The following is a 24,371-nucleotide window of genomic DNA, read 5'->3' as shown; positions in this document are numbered from 1 at the left end:
ACTTGTATTAGGTGAATTGAAAAATACTATTTCTTTTGTTTTTACAGTGCAAATATTTGTAATAAAAATAAATATAAATTGTAATTTATAATGTGTTTTAATTGAAATCAATATATTAGAAAATGTAGAAAACATTCAAATATTTAAATAAATTGTATTATATTATTGTTTAACAGCACGATTAATTGAGATTCTTTTTTAATCACGATTAATCGTGATTACATTTTTTAATTGCTTGACAGCCCTAGAAATTTCTTAACCTGCTTTTGATGATGAAATAGCAAAATATTAAATTGTTGAGGTATCAAATGCATTAATACAATTGGTGGAACAAAAGTAGGCTTAATTTGTTCAAACAAATTTGGAGCATGTGATCAATGTAGAATGGTTGAAACAAATATATTCAAATGTCTAAAATATACAATTTTCAGTTACTGGAAATGTGCAATACATAATTAGTTTCTGTTCAAAGCAACTAACTTCATAATAAAATTATACACTTTATACACAGAATTAAGGTGTTTTTAAATTGGAACAATTTATTGTGGCATGCTGCTGATCCCATTCAATTAATTATTATTGTAAAAAAAAAAAAGCAAATGGGGGAAAAACAATAGAAAACCACAAACAGTAGAAGAAAGGTGCATAAAATAACTTTAAAGGTCAGAAATTAGTCTTCAGAAGCAAGGAAATTCTGAATGAAGTTTGCTGTTGCACCAATTTCTCACTTCTGTGCCTTATGCTGCAAACACATGATCCTTTATCTAGAGCAGTGGTTTTCAACCTTTTTTCATTTGCAGACCACTAACAAATTTCATATGGAGGTTCGGACCCCTTTGGAAATCTTAGACATAGTCTGTGGACCCACAGGGGGCTGCAGACCACAGGTTGAAAACCACTGATCAAGAGGTATTTGTTTAATCGTATCCCCTGAAGATAAGACAGTTTTTGTGGTGACAACAATTACCTTGCTTTTGTGGTATGCAGTGTTGTAGCTATATTGATCCCAGGATAGTGGACAGACAAGGTGGGTGAGGTAATATCCTTTACTGGACCAACTTCTAGATATTATCTCACCATCTTGTTTCTTGCTTTTGTAAGTCTATCACACATCCTTACTGGGATATGTTCACAATTCAATGCACTTGGCTTAAAATGTGTTGTGCAAATCCCAGTGGGAATTGTGCAACTAATTTCCACAGATCGGACCACTGTGGAAATGTGGGACCCAGGGCTGGCTCTAGGTTTTTTGCCGCCCCAAGCAAAAAAAATTTTGGCTGCCCCCCACCCCAGCCCTGGGCTCTTACCTCCCTCCCACCAGTGCCCTCCCCCACCTGCACCCCCTGCCGCCCTAATCCTGGGCTCTCTCTTCGTCCCCCCACACCCGCACCCCTGCTGCCCCAGCCTTGGGCTCTCTCTTCCATCCCCACCCGCACCCCCTACTACCCCAGCGCTGGGCTCTCCCCCAACCCCACCCCACCCACACCCCCTGCCGCCCCAGCCCTGGGCTCCCCCACACCAGTGCTGACTCCGCCTGCTCCCCCCCTCGCCTCCAGCCGGTCCGGTGCTGGCAGGGTCGGGGTAAGCAGCGAGGCTCCCAGCAGGGCCGGCTCTAGGGTTTTTGCCGCCCCAAGCAAAAAAAAAATTTGGCTGCCCCCCACCCCAGCCCTGGGCTCTTCCCCCCCCACACCAGTGCCCTCCCCCACCCGCACCCCCTGACGCCCCAGCCCTGAGCTCCCCCCCCCAAACATGACCTCCTTGTTCACCACAGCAATCCCCGTTTACACTTGCAGTGCGGATCAAACCGTTTCTCCTATTTTTATTTCACTTTAGTATAAATCTCGCCCCCGCAACCCCATCTTTAGTGCTCCAAATGCATATGGAAGGCATAGGGACTAACCCTCAAACCTTGTACCCAGAAAGGGATGGGGAACTAGTAAAGAGGGTTCAGGCAGAGGAGTGGGTGTGGAGGTGCTTGGGGGCTCTACACTGGCAGAGAGGCGGGGTGTGATGTACTTGTGGAGGAGGAGAGGGGGTATCAGGAGGGTTGTGGGAGAAGAGGTGCAGGGGAAGGGGGAGGTGTGGGAGGGCTGGGGGAGGGTACAAGGGGAGAGGTGTGGGTGAAGGGAGAGTACAAGGGGAAGGGGTGCAGCGAAGGAGCGATGGGCGAGGTACAAGTGGAGGGGCTGCAAGTGGGATGGGGGGGTGCAAGGGCTGAGAGGGGCAGGTGCTGAGAGCTGCTTCCCCAGCCCCGTGCAGGCAGAGCCGAGAGGACGGACACTGACTCCTAGGTGCCTGAGCCGCGGGGGTCCCCCAGCAGGGCAGTATCCCCCGCTGCCCGCTCGGAGCCTGGCTCTGCCTCTCCCCGCCCAGGGCAGGCAGCGCGGGGCTGAGGCGGGAGAGATGCGCGGTGGGCTGGGTCCGGGAGCAGGAGGGGGCGGCAGCAGCTCAGGCAGCCCAGCCACTCGCCCTGTCAGCGTGCGAGCCGGGATCTGCGCCCCCTGCCCAGCCCGGCGGTGCCCTGCACAGCCCCCTCGGGTGGGGAAACGCCGCGCCGCCCTGGGGAGACTCAGAACAGCAGCGGCAGCAGGACCCCTCCTCCCTCCCTGCATGCCGGGCCCCACTTCCCTCCCTCCCTCCCCGGCTCCTTACACACAGGCTGGGCTGCAGTTCAGGCTGCCCAGCCGCTGGAGAGCCAGAGCATCATCCCCCAGAGCTGAGCCCCTCTCGCCGCAGCCAGGCTCAGCTCCGGGGGATGACGCTCGGGCTCTCCAGCGGCCAGGCAGCCTGAACTGCCGTCCAGCCTGTGTGACTCCGGCTGCCATGAGCGCCATCTAGCGACTGCAGCCAGAACTGCAGTGTCAGTTCCAACTCAGCCTGAAAGCTTCAGCTGACAGGGAACATCTTGGTTCAGGGCCGGCTCACGGCTTTTTGTGCCCCGAGAAAAAAAAAGGGAGGGGTCTGGAGTGCCGCCCCTTGGAAAGTGCTGCCCCAAGCACATGCTTGGAGTGCTGGTGCCTAGAGCCGGCCCTGGTGGGACCAGCCCTCTCCTGTCTCCTGCACAGACGGGTTTCCCACCTGCCATTTAGGGCTTTGAAACTAAGGACCAAGCTCTTAACCTTAGTGTAACATTGGCAGTGATGGCGGAGATTTAGGCACATGGATCCCATAGCATCCCAGCACACCTCTGGGAAAAAAACATCTGCCCTTGAAATAGGGTGTGTTTCCGCCCCCCCCCCCCCCCATTCCTTGGAACGTGTGTGTGTGTGTGTGGGGGGGCTTTTCCTCTGATACCTCCTGTGTGGGAACATATAGTGTCTGAAGGAGCCTCAGTCACCACGCGGGAGAAGTTTCACCTGGTGCAAGCGGGTTTGCCCTTGTTCTGACCCAGGCAGCGTGTGACAGGGGGTGTCGGATTGGCGGGAGGGGGGACGACACAGCTGCTTGTGGCTGCGCTGGGCGGCGCCAAACGGGCTAACACCCCGCTACCTGGCGGAGGGCGGCAGTGTTTCCCCGCCTCCGAGGCTCTCTCACGGGCTGGGCCCGGAGAGGGGGACCCCCGAACTCCCCGAGGGGGACAGTGGCGCTGAACTGTGACAGCCCCACGGCGGGGGAAGCCGCAGGAGGGGCGGGGGAGCAGGAACCGTGAAGCCTGAAGGGGCAGCAAGAAATGGAGGGAAGTGGGGGGGCGGGGCGGAGGGGGGGAGAAGTTGGGGAGGGAGAAGGGCGGGAGGAGCCAGCTGCGGGAACAGAGGTGAGTGACGACATGGGGGAGCCAGCCCAGGGGCGAGCAGAGCTCTCCCGCCCGGGGAGCGGAGGAGGCGCACGAGAAGGCGGTGCCTTTCGGAGGAAGTTTGCGCACCGACTGAAGAGGAGAGAGAGAAAAACACCCCCCTGATCCGAAGCGGCTGAGCGGCTCTTGCGAAGAGGCGCGCAGCTCCCCCACGCCAGCCGCCTCTCCTGCAGACCGGCCCCGGGAGCGCTCGGAGCCGCTCTCGCCTTCCCGCAGCTCGTGTCCGGCGCTGTAGCCCCTGCCCGCGCCATGGGCGGCTCTGCCTCCAGCCTGCTGGACGAGAGCAAATGCAGCTACATCCGAGGTACCGTACGGCGCTGCTGCCGGCCTGCCCGCAGACAGTCGGTACAAGTTAGGCGGGGGGACGCGGCGATTCGTGGGGCGGTTCTGAAGTTGCAAAGTATTTGGCGGCTGGCTGCCTCCCAGTCTGGATGCTCCCTGAGACCCAGTGACAGGAGACAGGCAGCGGCCACACCACCACGTTTGCATCTGAATTTTAATCCGGGGAGGGAGGAGAAGGGGAGGGGGAGAAGCTGGCTGCTTTGGGGAGAATCGATGCTGCTTAAAAGTCTAAGTGTTCGGTGTTTGCAGAAAGCAGCGGGCAGACAGGACAGTGGCCACTGGAGAGATCTGAGAGGTAGGCAGGAGCAATTGATACTGCTGGGTAACTCATTGTAATGAGCACCGACCCTGCTGTATCTGCACCGGCCAACGGATCAGGCAAAGCCTGTTCTCAGGAGCCTCCAGGACCAGACGTGCAGAAAGCAGCACAGCTAGAATGGCAGGTTCACTGCATGACAGAGTGCCCCAGACCTTTCTGCCTGGGACTGGGACAGGGGACTGAATGGGTGGGTTTGGGTGCTAGTGCCCTTTTACAGAGGGACTCCCAGTAAACTAGAGTCCCAGGCTGAAGTTAGTGTACAAATTAGGCAAACTCGGCAAGGGGGAGCGGAGGAGGGCAGGAAACGTACCGGTGGAGGCAAATATTTTTGTTTTTGGAAAGTAAATACATCTGCTTGCATCGCCCTCTCCAGATGGAGGCTTTTCAATTTTAGGGGTAACCAAATAAAACCAGGCAGTTGAGACTGGATAATTATCATTCATATATTGAAAGTATGTGAACTATACCATCTTGCCATTGTTGAAAATGCCTTCCATGCTGTCTGGGGCCCATTAAAGTTGTGGGACTTCAGCAAAGCATTTAACCATGTGCTGAATTGAGGAAGATCACTTCAGAGAGGGCCAACATGATTCAAAGCAAATGATTTTTCACATGCCAATAATAATGCTTTTTTGCTCTTAATGATTGGCCATGCTTTGCCTAAAAATAAACAAATGAAATCAGAGAGGGCCAAAATGCCCTGAAACTGGAAAGAGTGTCCACCTGATGTCAAGACCTCAACTCTGTGGTCCTATAAATGGCACTATCAGCTTTGTAGGCTGGCCCTAAGAGCCCGATTTTGCAAAGTCCTTTGAAGCCAATAAAGTTTCCTTTGGGTTTTGGATTAGAAAGATAATCCAGAAAGGACTTGAGTTACCCAGACCACTAAGGGGTTCTGTCACCACCTGCCTTGTAATGTTGGGTGCCTTAATACTATGCTCTGACACCAGTAGCCAGCCTACAAGTATAAAGCATAAACTCTGCCTTCCACCAACCTAATTATTCCTTGCAGAATGACTTCAACAACCCCTGTTCTGGTCTGGAGTTCCCCCAAATCTGTTTCCCTGAGTTCTTAATGACCAGGCATTCAGACTTTTCCACTTCGGCTCATCACCCCTCAAGGAATGAAATCTCTCCCCACCTATCAGTTCACTTTGGCAAACACACTCCCCACAGTTTGCACAACAGAGGTCAGTTTGGGGTAAAATAAAAGTTTGTTTAATAGAGAAATCATAGAATCAAAGGTGAAACAGTAAGGAAAAGCAAACACAGACAAGTTACACAGAAAATAAACATAAAGATGCAATCTCAGGCTTTACACTTCTATATTATCTAAATTCCCCTTTCGCCTTTCAGACTATGGAATTTGTTTTTATACAGAGCCGGGGAAACTCCCTCCTTCCTTAGTTATCCAAGACTGGGATTTTCTTTTCAATTTCAATGTCTTTCAATTAACTTTAATAGTCCACTATTGTCTTCCCCTGTGTTGTTCCATAGTAGGTTGTTGGAATTAGTGTCAGGGAAGCAACTAGCCTGTGGCCCTCCCTGCCTGATTACTTCCCCACACTGAAGTGATGTGGCAGTTGCACCCTAGTTACCATTAGTGTTCTACGCAAAGGGCTAGCCTACACTAGAAGCACTACATGGGTGCTCTATATTGACAGGAGAGAGCTCTCCAGTGGGCATAATAAATTCACTCTGTGAGAGGCAATAGCTATTGACACCTGCTTTTAGGTTGGTGTAACTTATGTTGCTGAGAGGGGTGGCTTATTCACACCCCTGAGCAATGTCAGTTATACCTAAGTAAGTAGCAATGTAGACCTGGCCATTTATGCAAGCATAAATTCATAGCCATAATCTGCAAACATCTTTCCCAATGACCATCAAGTACAGAACATTACAAGCTTTTATTAAAAGACCTTACTTGATGTATATTTATACACAATAACGTTGTATACAATCAGTTGATTCAATTGCTTATTCTTGGGGTTCAACCCCTCTTGTTCTCCACTTGGGGAGTCTGGACCTGGATTGTCAAACCTGCTACAAAACTTGTGTTTATATGCTTATTGTTAAAGTGATAAAGAAAATGACAGCTTAATTTTCCAGAATATATATATATATATATTTGCTTGTAAAGGGAAATAGTTAAAAAGGTGTCAAACATTTTGTTACTGTCTGTCTAGATATATATATGCCCCCATCACTGTAGTAACAGCTGATGTTTATGTGGCCGATTTTATGTCTGAAAATTTGTTTTTGCTAAACAAAATGTGTATAAAAAGGTGTGTGTGTGTGGGGGGGGGGGGGGGGATCATATAGTCAGTACTGAGACAAAACTTATATTGAGGCCAGTATGAGTCCTACTGGTTCACGGCCAACTGAGTCAAAACCCTTTTGGTACAAAATGCAGTCTGACTGCTCAGTGATGTTTGCTATTTTAGTTGGCGTTCACTGCATTATTTAGTTTGTGGTGTGATCTGTGCTGGAGTAAGAATGTAGAACTGCAACTCCTTTAGGAACCTCATGGAAAATGAATAATGAACTGTGTCTCTCATGAGTCTGCTCAAATTAGAAAGATTTAAAATGAATAAATCACTATCAGATGAAGACTGATGGGCCAAATTGTGGAGGCTACATGGAAGATTTGTATGCTTCCTAATGTGCAAGAGGGGGAGATCAGCTGCCTCTGCAGTTCCGGTAGTTTCCTCCAGACTGTGGAGGATAGACTCAGCACAGGACAGACCCACGAGAAACATGTCAATGGGCTCCTCCTCCTTGGCTCCCCTTCCTGCCATTCATACAGTGGGGGAGGACAAGAGGGCAAGATTTGTCCCAGTATAATTTTCAACTTCAAGCCAGTATCTCAGCTTCTTGGTCATTGAGACCTGATGATGAGCATTGAGAGTCTCTTAAAGGACCAATACCTAGTTACTGCAGATACTAAGAAGATTGTTTTATATGAGCCCTTTAAATGCATGAAAGCAAAAACGTTTGCAAGTTTCTGCTCTTGGCACTCTTGTCTGTGAGGGGAATGGAGAGAGCCATTGCCAGACAGTTAAGAAGTAAATATTTATTTAGAATGAGTCGGGCCATAATCCATTTTCAGTCTGCATACAGTGATCTATTGGAAAGGGTCTTTGTGTAACTAAACAGTCCCTGCTTCAAACTCCTGCTATGAATAATGTTTGATTTTTATTTTTTATTTGTTTTAATTTTGGGAAGAAAGCAGCCTACAGTACTACTTTTAGTGGGAGAGGGGAGGAAGATGGAAGAATGTCTTTAATTCTTGATACCTATTTAGGACCCAGTCCAACGAGTGCACCCCAAACAATATTCCAGTTGGCTTTGGTGGGGGTTTGCAAGATTCAGACCTTGTTTATCAATGGCTATCTTTTGGTAGAGGTCATGGGACAAGTTCTTCTAGAAACCAGGGAGGATGTGACCATGCTTCTCTTTCGAAAAGGGAGGACGATAAATCAGTGTTTATATTAGAAAGGCAAGCAATTAAAACAATCTTGCTTAATTTTAGAAAGTCAGTTGAATGTTTTTCACAACAAGGGTAATGGAGGGCTTTAGAAATAACAGCAAAATGAGAAGAGTCGGCTGTTTTTTCCCTTTTGTTGTTGTGGTTTCTTTTTTTTTTTTTTTTTTGTCAATAAAACTATATGCTAGTAGCATGTGAATTTCTAAATAACATTAAACCCAAACACTTATTCATGTGACCTCAGTGGAACTATTCACATGAGTAGTCTTGCAGGATCAGGCTTAACAATCGTACTACATATGTCTTATTTTATTTACAAAAAGCATTCAGCTACATATCCTAGACTGCATGGGAATAACTTAGAAAGGGGGAAACACTCCACTGGCATAAAGCCCCAGTGTCTGGCGCTCTGTGTAGATGGAGTGCACCATGTTCAGTAATTATGAATGTCATTTCCACAACCGCCCAAATCGGTGTCAGGGCGCTAGGCTACTATTCCAGCTTGCAGGCCTAGTTAGTATCTGCAGCTCCTGACCTTCCATACCAGCCCCATAAATTTCTGTGCAGAGATCAGTTTAGTATTTTGAGGTGGTTCATCGGTACCCTGATGTAGCAGCTTCGCTCATCTGTCACCCATACAACTCCTATGTGAGGTTTCAGCAGTGCACGAGGCTTTGCCAGACCTCTGCACCAATAGTGAATTTGGCCCATAATGGGCAAATGTGCATGGTGCTTGACAGATAAAAGATGAAGTCTCAGCTCTGAGGAGTGTACAACCTAAAGACGAAATCCTGAGGTTCTTACTCCATTTTTATTCCATCCCTTTTAAAGTCAGTGGCAGTTTGACTAAGTAAAGATTTGTCTACATGGACAGTCAGGAAACTTAATCCAAATTAACTGAAAGTGTAAATTTGAAGTGGATTAGTAAAACTGCATTATACCCTTCTGTGGACACTCTCATTCAGAATTAAAGTGGCCTTAATTTAGTTTACTTAATTCACAGTATCAGAGGGGTAGCCGTGTTAGTCTGAATCTGTAAAAAGCAACAGAGGGTCCTGTGGCACCTTTGAGACTAACAGAAGTATAGGGAGCATAAGCTTTCTTACCCACAAAAGCTGTTTTACCCACGAAAGCTTATGCTCTCTATACTTCTGTTAGTCTCAAAGGTGCCACAGGACCCTCTGTTGCTTAATTCACAGTGAATTCAAACTGAATTAAGGCCACTTTAATTCTGAACGAGAGAGTCCACAGGGGGTTTAATGCAGTTTAACTAATCCACTTTAAATTCACATCTTTAGTTAATTTGGATTAATTTTTCTGAATGTCTCCATTTAGAGGAGCCCCTAAGTAAAGACTTTGGGATCTGACTCTAAGGGCTTATCTACACTGCTCCGTGTTCAAACATGGTAATAAGATAACCCCTGTCTCACATTTTTACTTGATGTGATGTGTGGTAAGGGTAAGGTTGAATAAGATACATAGTAACATCATGTGGTTTACTTTGCTTACAAATAGACACTCTGGTAGATTCCACGGTTCCGGGCTTTGTTTGTTCCTTGTGTATTTGAGGGGAGTACTAGAGTATAGCAACTTCCAGGAAGAAGAATATTTTAAGGAGAATTTGGCTATGTCTATGCTATCACTTTTATTGGTAAAACTTATGTCGCTCAGAGGCGTGAAAAAAACACCCTTCTGACTGACGTAAGTTACACGGACAGAAGCGCTGGTATGACAGTGCTATGTTGGTGGGAGATGCTCTCCTGCTGACATCACTACTGCTGCTCATTGGAGGTGCTTTAATTATGTCATCAGGAGAGCTCTCTCCTGTCTGCATAGAGTGGCTACGCGGGAGATCGTATAGCAGAGCAGTTGCATCGGTACAGCTTTGCTGCTGTAAGGTCTTTACTGTAGACATATCCCTTGAGGAGAGAGGGTGGAACCAGCTCAAGAAGGGGTTTCAGATACATGGGATAGCATGGAAGGAAATCAAGAGATAAGAAGGGAATGATAATGCCAGGCTCCAGCCCAAACTCAAATGCCTACACTGCAATTTTGTAGCCCTGAAGCTTGAGCTGCATGAGCCCGAGTCAGCTGATATGGGCCAGCCAGGGATGTTTTATTGCAATGTAGTCATACCCTTAAAAAAAAAGTTAGGCCTTGTACTGGGACCTAAAGGTCAACAAATTCAGGCCTTGATGAACCAGTTGGAGAAGTGAATTCCAGAGACAAGGGTCCAACCCTTTGAGAACACCCTGCTATCAGCCCCAGGATTATCAAATCTGGAGACTGTAAACTCAAGTACCCCAACTTACTCAACTATTGTGGCAGCTGGGGCAGGGGCCAGCCATTAGATATCCAGGTCCCAAACCACTGAGGGATTTATACATCTGAGTCAACACCTAAGGCTGTACCTGAATGCAAATGGGAAGCCAGTGTAGTTGTTGAAATGCTAATACAATATATTCCCGGTGGCCAGCAACTCTCAATAGGCAAGTGTCCACATTCTACTTGTAGGTTTCAGAGTAGCAGCCATGTTAGTCTGTATCCGCCAAAAGAACAGGAGTACTTGTGGCACCTTAGAAACTAACAAATTTATTTGAGCATAAGCTTTCATGGGCTATAGCCCACTTCATTGGATGCATAGAATGGAACATATAGTAAGGATATATATATATATATACACACACACATGCAGAGAACATGAAAAGATGGGAGTTGCCCTACCAACTCTAAGAGGCTAATTAATTAAGAGAAAAAACTTTTGTAGTGATAATCAAGGTAGCCCATTACAGACAGCTTGACAAGAAGGTGTGAAGATACTTAACATGGGGAAATAGATTCAATGTGTGTAATGGCTCAGCACATGATCCTCACTAGCACATGTAGTTAGCACATGATCCTCACTAGGTATAGCATAAAGGTTACTCATAAAGCCATGTTTCAGAGTAGCAGCCGTGTTAGTCTGTATCCGCAAAAAGAAGAACAGGAGTACTTGTGGCACCTTAGAGACTAACAAATTTATTAGAGCATAAGCTTTCGTGGACTACAGCATCCGAAGAAGTGGGCTGTAGTCCACGAAAGCTTATGCTCTAATAAATTTGTTAGTCTCTAAGGTGCCACAAGTACTCCTGTTCTTCATAAAGCCATGAGGGCCTGGATCACCATGCTGAGGGCTGGGTCAGGGAGAGAAGGTCACAAATGTCTAACAAGATGCATATGGAAAAAATATATGTATAGGGCCTTTCATGTGAGGATCTCAGTATTTTCCTTCATGCAGTAATTACTTCACTCACTAGGATTTTGTGAGGGTTAAGTAACAGAAGTGTATAGGGTAGAGTTTTCAATGTCACTTCAGAGATCTGGATGTTCAGTTTCCGTTAGAAATTGATGAGAATAGGGTATTCTTACAGGGGAACTGACTCTCTTAATGGGTTGGGGCACAGCTACACTTGCCCAACTGTAGTCCGACACCCCAGGGAAAGGGAATGAGTCCAGGATGAATATGATGGGAGCATGTGAGTCAGAGCTAGGCCTCCAGGGAAATGAAAAGGTCAGCTTGAGTTCGGTGAGGGAGAACCCAGAGAGAGTGGACCTGGAAGGGGATGCTCTGTTAAAGAGCAGGAGGATAGGCAGGAAAGGGTCAGTGAGAAGGCCAGGCTGAGCATATAGGAAAAAGGCCAGGGAAGAAAAGACAGGGCAGCTTGCAGTACAGGGGTGGATATCCCAGTTGTCTAGGGACACAGAGATGGGAACCCACAGTAAAAGGTGAGTTCCCTTATATTGCCATGTTCTGAGGGGGTACATTTATTCCCATCAACAATGGGGGAAAAGCAGGGCTGGCTCTGGCTTTTTTGCCACCCCAGGCAAAAAAGCCTCCCGCCGCCCCCTTGTCCCCAGCGGGGAGCGCAGCAGGGGAGGGCGCCAAGCCTGGCTGCGGCCCCGCTCTCCCCGGCCGGCTGGAGCGCCGGGAGGAGGGCGGCGAGCCCGGCTGTGGGCCTGGTCTCCCCGGCTGGCTGGAGCGCTGGGGGAGGGCGGCGAGCCCACCGCGGCTCCGCTCTCCCCGGTGGCCGGAGCGCCGGGGGGAGGGCGGAGAGCCCAGCCGCGGCCCTGCTCTCCCCGACCGGCTGGAGCACCGGAAGGAGGGCAGAGAGCCCGGCTGCGGTCCTACTCTCCCCAGCCGGCCGGAGCGCTGGGAGGAGGGCGGAGAGCCCGCCATGGCCCTGCTCTCCCTGGCCGGCCGGAGCGCCGGGGGAGGGCGGCGAGCCCGCCACGGCTCCGCTCTCCCCGGTGGCCGGAGCGCCGGGGGGAGGGCGGCGAGCCCGGCCGGGGCCTCGCTCTCCCCGGGTGAGCGCCGCCCCCCTCCAGGTGCTGCCCCAAGCACATGCTTGGAGAGCTGGTGCCTGGAGCCGGCCCTGGGGAAAAGAGACTGATTCCAGCCCAGGGGGACTGAAAGCTGAGCCTAACAGATGGGCTAAGGAGTGTTGAAGAAGAGGCAGACCCTAAAAAGAAGAGGGGCTGTGCCTGGCATTGTCTAGTGTAGAAGATTTATTTTATTTATTCTGTTATTTACATTTCCTTTGGATCAACTCTGGATTGTTGTGATTTAGCCAGATAAGTTGTCTCAGCAACCTAACTGCTGGGAGCCCCAGAATCACCTGAGTGGCAGTGGATGACCTGAAACCAGAGTGGGTTAGTCCCTGGTGCAGGCATCCAAATCCCTTAGGTGATTTTGAAAATCTCTCTCCAAAGGAATATTTTCCTCACTGAAAAGTAGTAATCTCTGTGCTGAAAAGCAGCAGCTGTTTAATAGCACACAGCAACACTTGATAGTGGATTAGGGCTGTGTATCACAGCCAATTATGGCTGCAGGTGGAATGTATGTATGCATGTGTAATTGCCCTATTTGGAATTTGGACAAGACATCAAGGTTAACACCAATGTTAATCTTATAGAAAGTGGCATAGGATCCTTAATGAACACAACCATCTAAAAGATGGCACCTCCAGCAGCACAGTGCCTATTGACGTATTAGATCAGTACTGACTCAGAAGGAAGAGTGCATCACTGCTGAGCTGCCAACACCACTTCCTGTACACATGTACATTTAAGAGATTATATGAACTGAGAGTGGAATTAGGTATTTATCTCTCTTCCCTTACCTGTTCAGTTTGATATTTTTAAGGGTTTAGGGCTTTAATACTATAAGATTTTTTGTTGAACATATGTAGTTGCAACCTCAGTTTAAAGGCTTTGTCCATTTTGTTGTTTCTTAAACTCTGTATTTTTGGGACTTTCTTTGTTAGTAGCTCACTGGGGTCCTGACTTCCCCTTACCTTGTAGTACGTTGGAGATCTACAGGTTTCCTTGAAATCCAGCTCCCCCATACCTTACACTGCTCTGCAGAGTTTGGGCACTACCGTGGCTTGCAGTCTTGGGAATTGGTAGGGTTTTCTTGTTACTTCCACACAGGAAGGGGGTATTTAATTTACTATAGGTTTAAAAGAGTTGATTTTTTTTAAGTTCCCCAGGATGTCAGAATGACAAATATATAAGAAATGTAAATGCTAACGGCTTGACCTAAAACCTGCCGAAGTTAAAGAAAGTTTTTCTATCGACTTAAATGGATCTTGGATCAGGCCCTAAAAGAAGGAATTGCAGATGGTTGTCAACAAGCTGGAGGTAGTTTAGAAAAGAGTGACAATGATAAGTAGGAGGCTGGAGGGACTGATTTATGTGGAAAAATTATAACATTTTATAAACCTAACTTGACTAAGCTTGAACTAAATTTGTAGTGGTGGCCGGGTGTGTGTAACATAATTTGTCTAATAGTGGGTGCAACACCCAACAGGGAAAGGCATTATTTAGGGTGGTACTAGGGAGTAGATTACTAGAAGTAATGTGGTGAAATTAAGGAAAAATTTCTTGATAGCAAGATCTAATAGACCATGCCATAGATTTCAAAGGAAAGTAGCAGACGCCTTATTGTTTGAGACATTTAATATTAACAAGGAAAAAATACTTGTGTAATGTCTAGAAAACAATTCTACATAGCTGGAGAATGCACAAGATGACCTGGCAGGTCTTACCAGTTTCCCAATTTAGAGTTAATGGGCCAAATTCTGCTCAGTAATCCATATGCGCTTTATAGGGCCAGATTTTTGAAAGGGTTTAAGAGCAGACTTCAAGTACCCAGCACCCATAATTGGGGCTAGACTTTCAAAGTAGTTCAGCACCCAGAGCTGACTCTAAATATGAGCTGCGCTCTTCTTAAAATTTACCACCAAGTGTTGGTTCCAGCAAAGCTGGGAAAAAATGACAGATGATCATTTTTATGAAACGTTTTGCAAAACACTTTTTTGTATGTGTTTTTAAAAAATATATTTTTTAAACAGCTCTAGTGCTAAGCCCTTCTGAAAATTCTGTCCATAGAATGAGGTGGGGGTGCACAGTTGTAACTGAGTAGAGAATCTGGCATGAAGTAATGAACCATACAGAATACCACATTTTTGACTCTTCACTACCAAATCTTCCCTATAATGCTAATTTTCTTTCAGCTGTGAAAACTATTAGTTATTTCTGTTTGTAATGGGCTCCTAGTAATTGTTTTTGTCTATAAGGTTAGTATGTAACTAATAAAAGTATAATTTACAATTGAGGATGAAATTAATCATTTAATGATTAATTAAACGCAATGAACTTCTGAGGATGTTGGACATCCTCAACTTCCAAATAGAACTATGTTCTGTGTGTGAGGGTTTTAGAGACTAGACGGGGCCTATTTTCCTCTTTATTCACAAGGAAGAAATAGGGAAATCAGTTATTTATTGCAGGAAAAAAAACAAAACAACAACGAGGAGCCTTTGTTGCACCTTAGCGACTAACAAATTTATTTGGGCTTTTATTGGACCCGAGTGTAGGGTCACTACAAAAAGTAATTTTCCCTCTGCTGATACTAACACTTTCTTGTCAACTGTTGGTAATGTGCCACCTTGATTGCATTGGCCTCGTTAGCACTACAAAAGTAATTTTCTGTCCCTGGGTATTCACCCCTTCTTGTCAACTGTTGAGAATAGGCCACTTCCACCTTAATTGAATTGGCTTGTTAGCACTGACCTCCCACTTGGTAAGGCAACTCCCATCTTTGCATGTTCTGTCATATATATTCAGCTTACTGTATTTTTCACTCCATGCATCTGATGAAGTGGGTTTTAGCCCACGAAAACTTATGCCCAAATAAATTTGTTAGTCTCTAAGGTGCCACAAAGACTCCTCGTTGTTTTTGCTGATACAGACTAACACGGCTACCACTCTGAAACTTATTTTTTGGAGTTATACTCTCAAATCCCCTAGGTATTGAGGAGAGAAGTTGGTCCTTGCAACTTGAAGAAAGGCTGCTTTTGCAGGGTGAACACAGGCAGCTGTGGAATTCAGCTGTAACAAGTGAGGGAGCCAGTTTGAATTTAATCATTAACAGGGACACTGGAGAATGGAAGAATAAATTGGAATAGATTATGAAAAATTGGGCCTTTTTGGGGGGAGGGGATTACAGGGTAGTTCTCAGACTGTACATTTGACTTTCTGTTAAACTGTAATACATACTTTCAGTTTCTAACTTGCTGTATGTCTGCAAGTAGAACAGAATTTTGCAAAAGACTGGCAAATTCTGATGAGATTTTTTTTCTCTTAATCTGTACAAATTATGCATTGCAGTGTTTAGGGAATCAGTCGTCTTGAATTTTTGCAAGTGAGCTGGATTGTAACTGAGGATATAGTATAAAATGTGACATATATCTGGAGCTGTCTATGTATATTTATTTCATATATAGCACTTTTCATCTGTAGCTCTCTTTCTTTCAGGAAGGTATTAGGAAGATGCACTTGAGTTTGGGCACTGGGCCCTGCAAACGTATCAGTGTCCAGTGGCAAAGCGTAGGCTTTGTTACACCAAAGCAATCCACATCTTCTCATGTTTATGCAAAAATTAAACAAAGAACAGTAAAATGCCCATTCTTCTCTGAGAAGAGGTGCTAATTTGGAAGTTGCTACAGAAGTTGAGTTTGGAAAATAAAAAGGAAGATTTAAAGGAATATTGGATAGGCAGGAGCATCCTACCTTAGAAAACACTTGAGCATTGCCTCCTAGGCAATGGGTGAGGAAAGAACAAATATAAACAAAGACAATGGACCCAGAACTGCAGTTGCTGCGTGGGAGTTGCACTGAGTGACTCTAGCTCTGCACTCAATTCTTAAAATTTCCAGATTAATTTTGTTTTTGAGTTTAACCTTCGCTGTTATGTTCTGATGCATGCTATTTGCTAGGAAGTAAATCCAGGCACAGGAACACATCCAATACCGCCTTATAGGCTAGGCTTCACCAGTAGGCTTCACACTCAGTAAGAAGTTCTGCATGCTGATTGACTTTGCCAGCAGTCCTGGGGTTCTTGTATACAGATGTATGGTGGTGTCACAGGGTGGCTGGCCCCTTTAAATGAAGCAGGTCCATCACCCCTGTGCTAGAACCGGTGCTCCCAGTTTGGCCAGTTAAGATGGTGGGCCAGCATCTGGGGCTATAAAGAGCCAGGCTGTCAATAAGGTTGGTGGGCTAAGAGTGGGAATGGGTTGCTTGGGAGTGGCTACCAGCCTCCCCCCACCTCTGGGAGGGGAGGTAGTGGGAAAAGAGCCTTTTGGGAGAAAGTGCTTTGTTAAAAGGTCATGGAAGAATCCTGCAGTGGGCTCTGAAGCAGGAAGGACTGGGAGAGACAAGGGGGAAAATACTGTAGGACCTGTAGCTCAGGGTGGGCTGAGGAACAATGTTTGTGATTTGCCTATGTTTAGAAAATACAGTTATGCCTCGAAAGAGACTTCAGGTGTGGCAGTGGGCTCTTTGTGGGCTGGGGACAAGTCTGTGCCTTATGCATGGCTTAAAGGGATATATCCTTACGTGCTGCATTTTCTGAAACTTCCGCTGTAGGCAGATATCCTGCAAACTAGTGGCCATCTTGCGACTTGTCTTTGTAAAATTTGTGGCATGGGAGCTCAGTGGAAGAATCTGTAATCCAGTTTCTAACTTTCTTTAAGAGTATTTCTAACTGATATTTTACAAAGTACATAAGGCTTACATAATACATGGAGGTTACAGTATTTAAACATCGCTTCCCGGCTCTCCGAGCTCTGGTCAAGTGAAAAAATTCTCTAAGTTATAAGAGAATGGGTGTACTGGTGTTTTGCAGGCTTCTGTGAAGACAGGGTTCCTGCCCACAAGAGATTACAATCTGTATAAATAGCATAATGGTACACAATGATTTAGCTAAAAGAAGAACAGGAGTACTTGTGGCACCTTAGAGACTAACAAATTTATTAGAGCATAAGCTTTCGTGGACTACAGCCCACTTCTTCGGATGCATATAGAATGGAAGAAGAAGAAGTGGGCTGTAGTCCACGAAAGCTTATGCTCTAATAAATTTGTTAGTCTCTAAGGTGCCACAAGTACTCCTGTTCTTCTTTTTGCGGATACAGACTAACACGGCTGTTACTCTGAAACTTGTCAATGATTTAGCTGTTCACCAAATGAGGTAGATGTAAATGAGCCAAAGATTGATGCATAACTGCATAATTATGCTAATGCTATATTACAATATATAAACCATATGGACAAAGTTCTTCTCTTGGATACATTGATAGAACCCCACTGACCTCAAAGGATCTATACTGGAGGAGAATTCACCCCGGAATGTTAGCTGATGTTATGAGTAACCAAGACACGGGATCAAATTGAGCTCACGACTACGCTGGTGCAACCCCTTTGGCTTCAAATGACATTATTAACAAGATGGCTGTCTTCAGTTCAGAAAAAAGAACAGGAGTACTTGTGGCACCTTAGAGACTAACAAATTTATTAGAGCATAAGCTTTCGTGGACTACAGCCCACTTCAGTTCAGAAGTGTCAGTTACAATTAAATTTAAACCATGCTTCAGTATAGTCATGGTGAGAAATGTTTCTGGCCACTTACATTTTCAGATTGTTGCTTGGAGCAAAATGGGTGCAGTTTTCCTTAAACACCACCTCACTTGAGTTAAAGCAAGGTAAGTTTGGGAGGAGGGTAATTAAATGATTCATACCTTTGTTGCTGCTATTTGGCTAGAGACTGCTTTATGTAAGGCTGAGTTAAGCATTGGTTACTATTGGGAAGACTTTCCTGGCTATAGAGCAAGATTATAAACTTTCATTTAAAAAAAATCATTCAGCTGAAAACATGAACAATTGAGGGAAGGCCCTAAAAGTGGATTCTGTAATATTCTTGTACCTGACTTTCCCAGTGTCTCTTCCAGGGTCATAAGAGGCTCTGGAATCAGTCTTGAGTGAGTGGAACTCAGCCACATCCATAACCTTAGCACCGGTTACCAGAGAAACAGTCTTTATCACTGGGCAGAGGAAGAGAATGGTATATATTATGGAAGAAATAAAAATTGAGGAGTTAGTCAACATTTTTGTGAAAACTGTATCCTGTTTTTTGACCACCACTATACATAAAAAACCCCAGGCCTTGATTCTGCATACAGCACATGCTTAACTTTACACAAGGATTCCCAAGATCTCAGTAGGATTGATTACATGGTTAAGTCCTAAAAGATTCTTAAGACCTCAATCTCAATTTGTGACAAGGCCTCAGGTGTATCCTAGGCCTTAAGGATTGATCTTCAGCCATCGCCAGCAACAAAAATCTTCAAACCTGCATAGTATTGGGCATTAGCAATGCTTTTAAGGGCATAATTCAGTTTATATTTTTTGATACTGGGAAAAGAATTACTTGAGGGACAGCTGGCACCTAAGAGGGAATATAGGAAGTTAAAAAGTCTGAATCATTCTGGTATCTCTTGATTAGATAATAATAATAATAAAAAAAAGAGATTGATGCCTTGAATTGAAAGATCTGACATTCCTGAGGGTTACACTATGGATACAAAAGTCCCAAAGCCACCTTCTGTGGTGTGTGCACAATAAACCACCAAGTGTGTTTTGTGCCTTAAGAAAATCCCAGTTCAATGCCAAATAATTCAAGTGTTTTTCACGTAGCTACTACTTCCTTCTCAATAAACGATGGACCAGATTGAGTCATTAATGAACAGGCCTAAGTAGAGGGAAGGTGTAAAGCACCTGAGCTCCTGACAGTGACTACTGGATCTTTTTGAAGCCTATCTCTGCACCCACAATAGGCAATGGGGAGTTGTTGCTGACTTTAATAGGGGCAAGAGCAAGCCCTCGGACAGCACAGGAACTGGGCCAACCCTTTACGCAGGTGCATGTGCAGTATGCACTCTACTCTGTGGCTGGCCCATTTTGCTGCCTAGAGCAAGGTCAAAGCCCTGACTCCTCATCATCCCTTTGGAGAAGCAAATGCCTGTGTGTTTGGGGGTTTGCAGTTATGCCCTCACACAGGGGTCAGCCACATTAGAGGAAGGCTCTTTGCATCGTTCCCACTTTGCACATACGTGCAAGGGCAGGCTATGATCTGGCCCTATGAGTTTTTTCTTTTTAAGATTTGTACTGTAAGTGAAATCATTGGTTAACTGACAGCCTTGCAAATATAAGTGCTCTCTACAGCACTGGCAGGAACAGTGGTTTCCCTTCCTCTCCCCTCCCCCTCCAGTGTGGCCTCAGGCTGGACCTGGACAGATCACCTGTAAAAGACAAACAGTTCAGTCTCTGTTCATTCCATCTTTGGCCTCTCTGATAAGAAAACTAAGAAGAGTGTGACCAATGCCAGCTGAGGTGGTAATGATGTTTACAGCGTGAACTCTTATCCATTTGAAATTGGGCTGATACACAAACTAATTTTGCATAAACCTGACACATGTCAGAGTAATAAATTTCAGGTACTCTGGCTTATATTCTAAATCAGTTATACAGTGCTTCTAAGGCAAATTCAGATTTCTAACTTGATCCTCTTTCACTGCAACAAGAGCTCTTTTAGAAAGGGAATTCAGAACTGGGTTTGAGATCTAATGTCAAGCTGTCTGGAATGGCTCATGAGCATGAGTACCAACCTCAGGGCAGACTGTTAAGAAGCAGGACACAAATCCCAAACTAGTTGTGAGTTCTATATTTAGATTTTACCAACCAGTATCGAGTGTGAACTTCTCAAGCACTAGAATAGCCAACCTTATAATAATTAACTAAAGATTTAATAACTAAGAAATAAGAATTATTTAGAAGGTTAAAGCAGGTAAACAAACACACACAAATGTACAGTCTTAGGTTCCAAAAGACAACTGAAGTTTCTGTAATATGCAAGCTCTATCCGTCCTCTAGGGCTAACCCAAGCTAAGCAGCTGGGGATCCCTTGCTTATGCTTGTGAATCTTTGCCCCTCACCGTTCAAGCAGCATAGAGATAATTTCTTCTTGACAAGGATTTTTATTCCCTTCCCCCAGAGTTCAAGCAGATGGGATGAGTACTTGTGCATGTATTCTCTTCATGGATGGGGTGAAAATAATCCACAAAGTCTTTTGTCCACTGATGTTCCTAACTAGCTTGTCTGGTGTCTGTGGGCCTATTTTTTTTTTTTTTTTTTTTTTGCTGGAGAGGAGAGGACACCTCTGTGTAAACTATTTTTTTTACATTTGCTAATACTTCTCTCTGACTGGGCTTACAATTTCAGACCAAATACTTTTATGGTAACCCAGCAAATGCTTAAATGTTATGTCCCAGCTACGCAGTTCTCCGTGGTCAGTGAGGACTAGTGGCCTTGATGTGAGCTGGCGCTTGGTCTGCCAGCATCACATCTATTTCTATGGTAGCACCTAAAAGCCTCTACAAAGACTAGAGCTTTATATTAAGCACTGCACAGAGTGAGACAATCCATGATTTAATGAGCTTACAGTCTTAAGTAGACAAGACATATAAAGAATGAAACAGAGGTAAAGTAACTTGACTAAGATGACCTAGTACCAGAACCAGGAATAGTACCCACATCTTCTGACTCCCAGGCCAGTGCTTGAACCACCAAACCATGATGCCTGTCTATAGTGTAGTGTATGCTCAGCTCAGTGACAACCTAGAAAGAGTTAATATCTTGTAATATGTGGTAGAGTTGAATCCCGCTGTTCTTTTAATCCCTAATGATTGATTTATACTTTCATGCCCAGTCTTTGCAAAAGGTCTAGAAACTTGCTTGTATAATACTAAATAATCGGAGATTTTCCTTTTATACATTTAGGTTCCACAAATCAAGGGAGCCAACAAGCTTTTTGGAACTCAAAGGCTGGCTCTTTCAGGCCTTGTCTACACTACAGGGGGAGATCGATCTAAGTTACACAACTTCAGCTATGTGAATAATGTAGCTGAAGTCGACGTACTCAGATCTACTTACCGTGGGGTCCACACTACGCTATGTCAACAGATCGATGGGAGAGCGATCTGCAGTAGATGTAGCGGGTCCACTAAATTGACCACTGATGCATCGATCGCAGTGTGTCGATCCCCAAGTAAGTGTAGGCAAGCCCTCGGTGCATATGGGATTGTAAGGTTCCCTTGCAGAGCATCTCAAATAGCTTGTTTGGCTGAGCAGCACCAACACAGAATCTCTGCTACTTTTGAGACCTAAACACGAGCAAAATCCAGCCAAGGATTTGACCTTATATGCATTAGCAATATTACAAGAAATGTAATCCCCATCAAAGAGTTATTCAGCATTCTCTTCAATTGCATGCAGGCATACCATCCTTTAAAAGGTAGAAAGGATAGCACTAACAAGAATTCTGGCTCAGAATACAGCCAGTTCATCTGTGTTCCTTAAAGTAGCACTTCTTAAACCCATCTCATTGGTTATCTTTGTAAAACTCTAAAATTTGTTTCGCAAGTGATCTCTCTCTTCCTATGTATGAAACCACAGTTGCTATTTGTGATTCTAGAATGTGTTTCATAGTTACGCTGATGATGACTGAAGACCTAATTCTGCAAGCAGCTCTGCAGGTGATGCCCACACAGAGCTCCTTCCTGGATCAGGGTCTAAGTATATATATGGAAATACGATTTTTTCCCCTTTTTTTTGCTTTTCTTTTAACTCATAGCGAAACTTTGATTATTCTCACTTCACTGTTCTGTAAAGCTGACCATTCACACTAAAGGAAAAGGTAGCTTCATTCCACTTCAAGGAAAAAAATGTAATAGCAAAGCTCTGTACTGAAGTTTCATATTCTTAAGACATCATTACTTTTACAAAATAAACCACAGGCCTTTAAAGCATATTCAGTGAAGTATTATCATAAGTATTTTTCATAATAAAGGATATTCACTGATCCAGTGTTATAGGTAGCACTGTGTATAATGTAGGTTGCCAGACATTTTCCATTGTAAGACCCTGGTTTTGGTTGCTGATAACTTTACCAAACTCTAACCATTTGGGCTGAAATTTTCTCTGTCAGGTGGCTGCCTCAAACTGAATTTTTTGGGAAAGCGTCAGCTAAAATGGTCTAGCAATTTGAGAGCTAGGTTAGGAAAAAATACATTATGCCTAATTATTACACCAGTTCTGAGTATAAGCTCTAGATCTCCGTCCTTTGGAGTGAGGACTTTAAATGTAGTGTTGGGAGGGCAGGACATGCTGATGTTAGGAGAGAGAGTGTGTGTGTGTGTGTGTGTGTGTGTGTGTGTGTGTGTGTGAGAGAGAGAGAGAGAGAAAGAGAGAGGGTGGGGTGGGGTGGAATGTATAGATCAGATTGGGAACTCTTTTGTTTTGTGAGTGCTGTTTTGATTGTAACCTTCACATTGTGTTGTAACCTACAAGAAGGCAGATTTTGTGCCAATTTTGTGACGCAGGCCTCTATGCACCATGGTCTAAAACAAGACCACCAGTAGGCCACTGAGAAGCCACAACATGGTAATAACTTTCAGTCCTTACTGAAATGGGCTTGATTTGAACATATTAGCTAAAGATTAAAGGCGTTTATACTCTATTCTTGGTCCTTGAATCATCCAGGCCTCCATCAAAGCTGATTTACTAGAAGAATATGATTTTTAATCTGGTTTACAGCATCTCAAATTGCATAAACAAATCACGTGTTAATGGGAAATCATACTGTTGTCAGATGCTACCAGTGTGGTGCTCTGCTTTCTTCTGTGTTGATATCACTCTTCTGCGTGCGTATGTTCCCTCTGTGTGCTGTCCCAGCTCTGCAGATAGCTGATACAGCAGACCCGAAAAGAACCCCCAATGACCACAGAGTCTAGTAAGATGCAAAGTCACGTCGACCAGGTTTATTGCGATCTCGGGCACAATTGCAGTTCCCCGTAGATTACTTAGTCTACCGGGCATACTACGAGAAAGTGCCTCTTGGCAAGGACCCGGCTCAGTGGCGGGACTTTCCACTGCCCCCGTGGCCGGACAAAGATATCCACTCAGGGATGCATTCTTATACACAGATACAAACAAGTTACACATCACTCCTGACGTATTGAGGTACAACCCCTCTATGTAGTAAGGTGCTGCCTCTCACCTTGTACATGTTGGTTCGATCAAAACAACTCTATCCATCATTTTACCCTTTTGCCCCTGTCATTGGGATGGGTCGGCCTGTTCCATGTTATCTGTGGAATGTTCCAGTATAGTGTATGTTCTGATATCTGGTGTCCAGTACCTTTTAGGTATGTCTCTTTTTTCAGCATCAGCCCTTTCCTTGCCAGCTTCTGTGAGCAGGGCCTGCCTCTGGCTCACAGCTTAACTTTGCTTTATGTTAGCAAAGTCTTGACCTTTACTTTAGTTTAGGTCTCAGGCCTCATACTGGCCCTCTGATACCAAGGTTTATATCTCAGGGCCTCCTCTTACTACACATACCATTAAGCACTTCCTCTCTTGATGCTCTGAAGTGATCTAGCATGCTTACATCCCACTGATAAGTATTCAGTGGCAATTATTTTCATCTTTGTTTAATAATGGAGAAGGATTATTAGTCACAACTCTCATATGGGGAGGACACCATGTGCTTTAACACATTCTTTTGCTTGCAAAGTATTTGAAAACATATTAGAGTTGCCTAGATTATCGGATACATTATTGGAGGCCAGTTCCAGTAAGTTACTCGTGTAAGTCAACCCTGTGCAAGCTCCATTTTACTCCAGTGCAGATCATCTACATTAGAGGTGTTGCTACACAGGTGCAAATTCCTTTACACTGTGTTCAGTCCTGTTGCTGTTAATGGGGTTGCACAGAGCGTAAAAAGGGCAAAATTTGGCTCTTAGGTATTTTCAAATAACTGCCTAGATGTGCATTTGCACTAAAGCCAGAGAAACTGCTAACACAGAGCAACCTTGACAGCATTTTACAAAGTCACTAGGTAGCATGAAATACCCTTGTGATGAAGGTGAGTGAGTGCTATAATTTCTGCTTCATAGACAGGAAAATGAAGGTGTGGGATGGTCAAGTGACTTGCCTAG

General features: G+C 44.9%; 1 protein-coding gene across 1 annotated transcript in view; it reads left to right on the top strand.

Annotated features, from left to right (window-relative positions):
* Positions 1–3,828: 3,828 nt before the first annotated feature.
* The window catches only part of NIBAN1 (niban apoptosis regulator 1), a 128,409-nt gene continuing 107,866 nt past the window's right edge, over positions 3,829–24,371 (top strand). Inside the window, exon 1 of the mRNA XM_054037147.1 lies at positions 3,829–4,097. Within this exon, the coding sequence (XP_053893122.1) occupies positions 4,043–4,097 (55 nt within the window). The 5' untranslated portion in view covers positions 3,829–4,042. The remainder of the gene's footprint in view (positions 4,098–24,371) is intronic.

The sequence above is a fragment of the Malaclemys terrapin genome, chromosome 8 (genome assembly GCF_027887155.1).
Source record: "Malaclemys terrapin pileata isolate rMalTer1 chromosome 8, rMalTer1.hap1, whole genome shotgun sequence".
NCBI lineage: Eukaryota > Metazoa > Chordata > Testudines > Emydidae > Malaclemys > Malaclemys terrapin.
The sequence above is the reverse complement of the archived record's forward strand: the minus strand, read 5'-3'. Positions and strand labels throughout refer to the sequence as shown.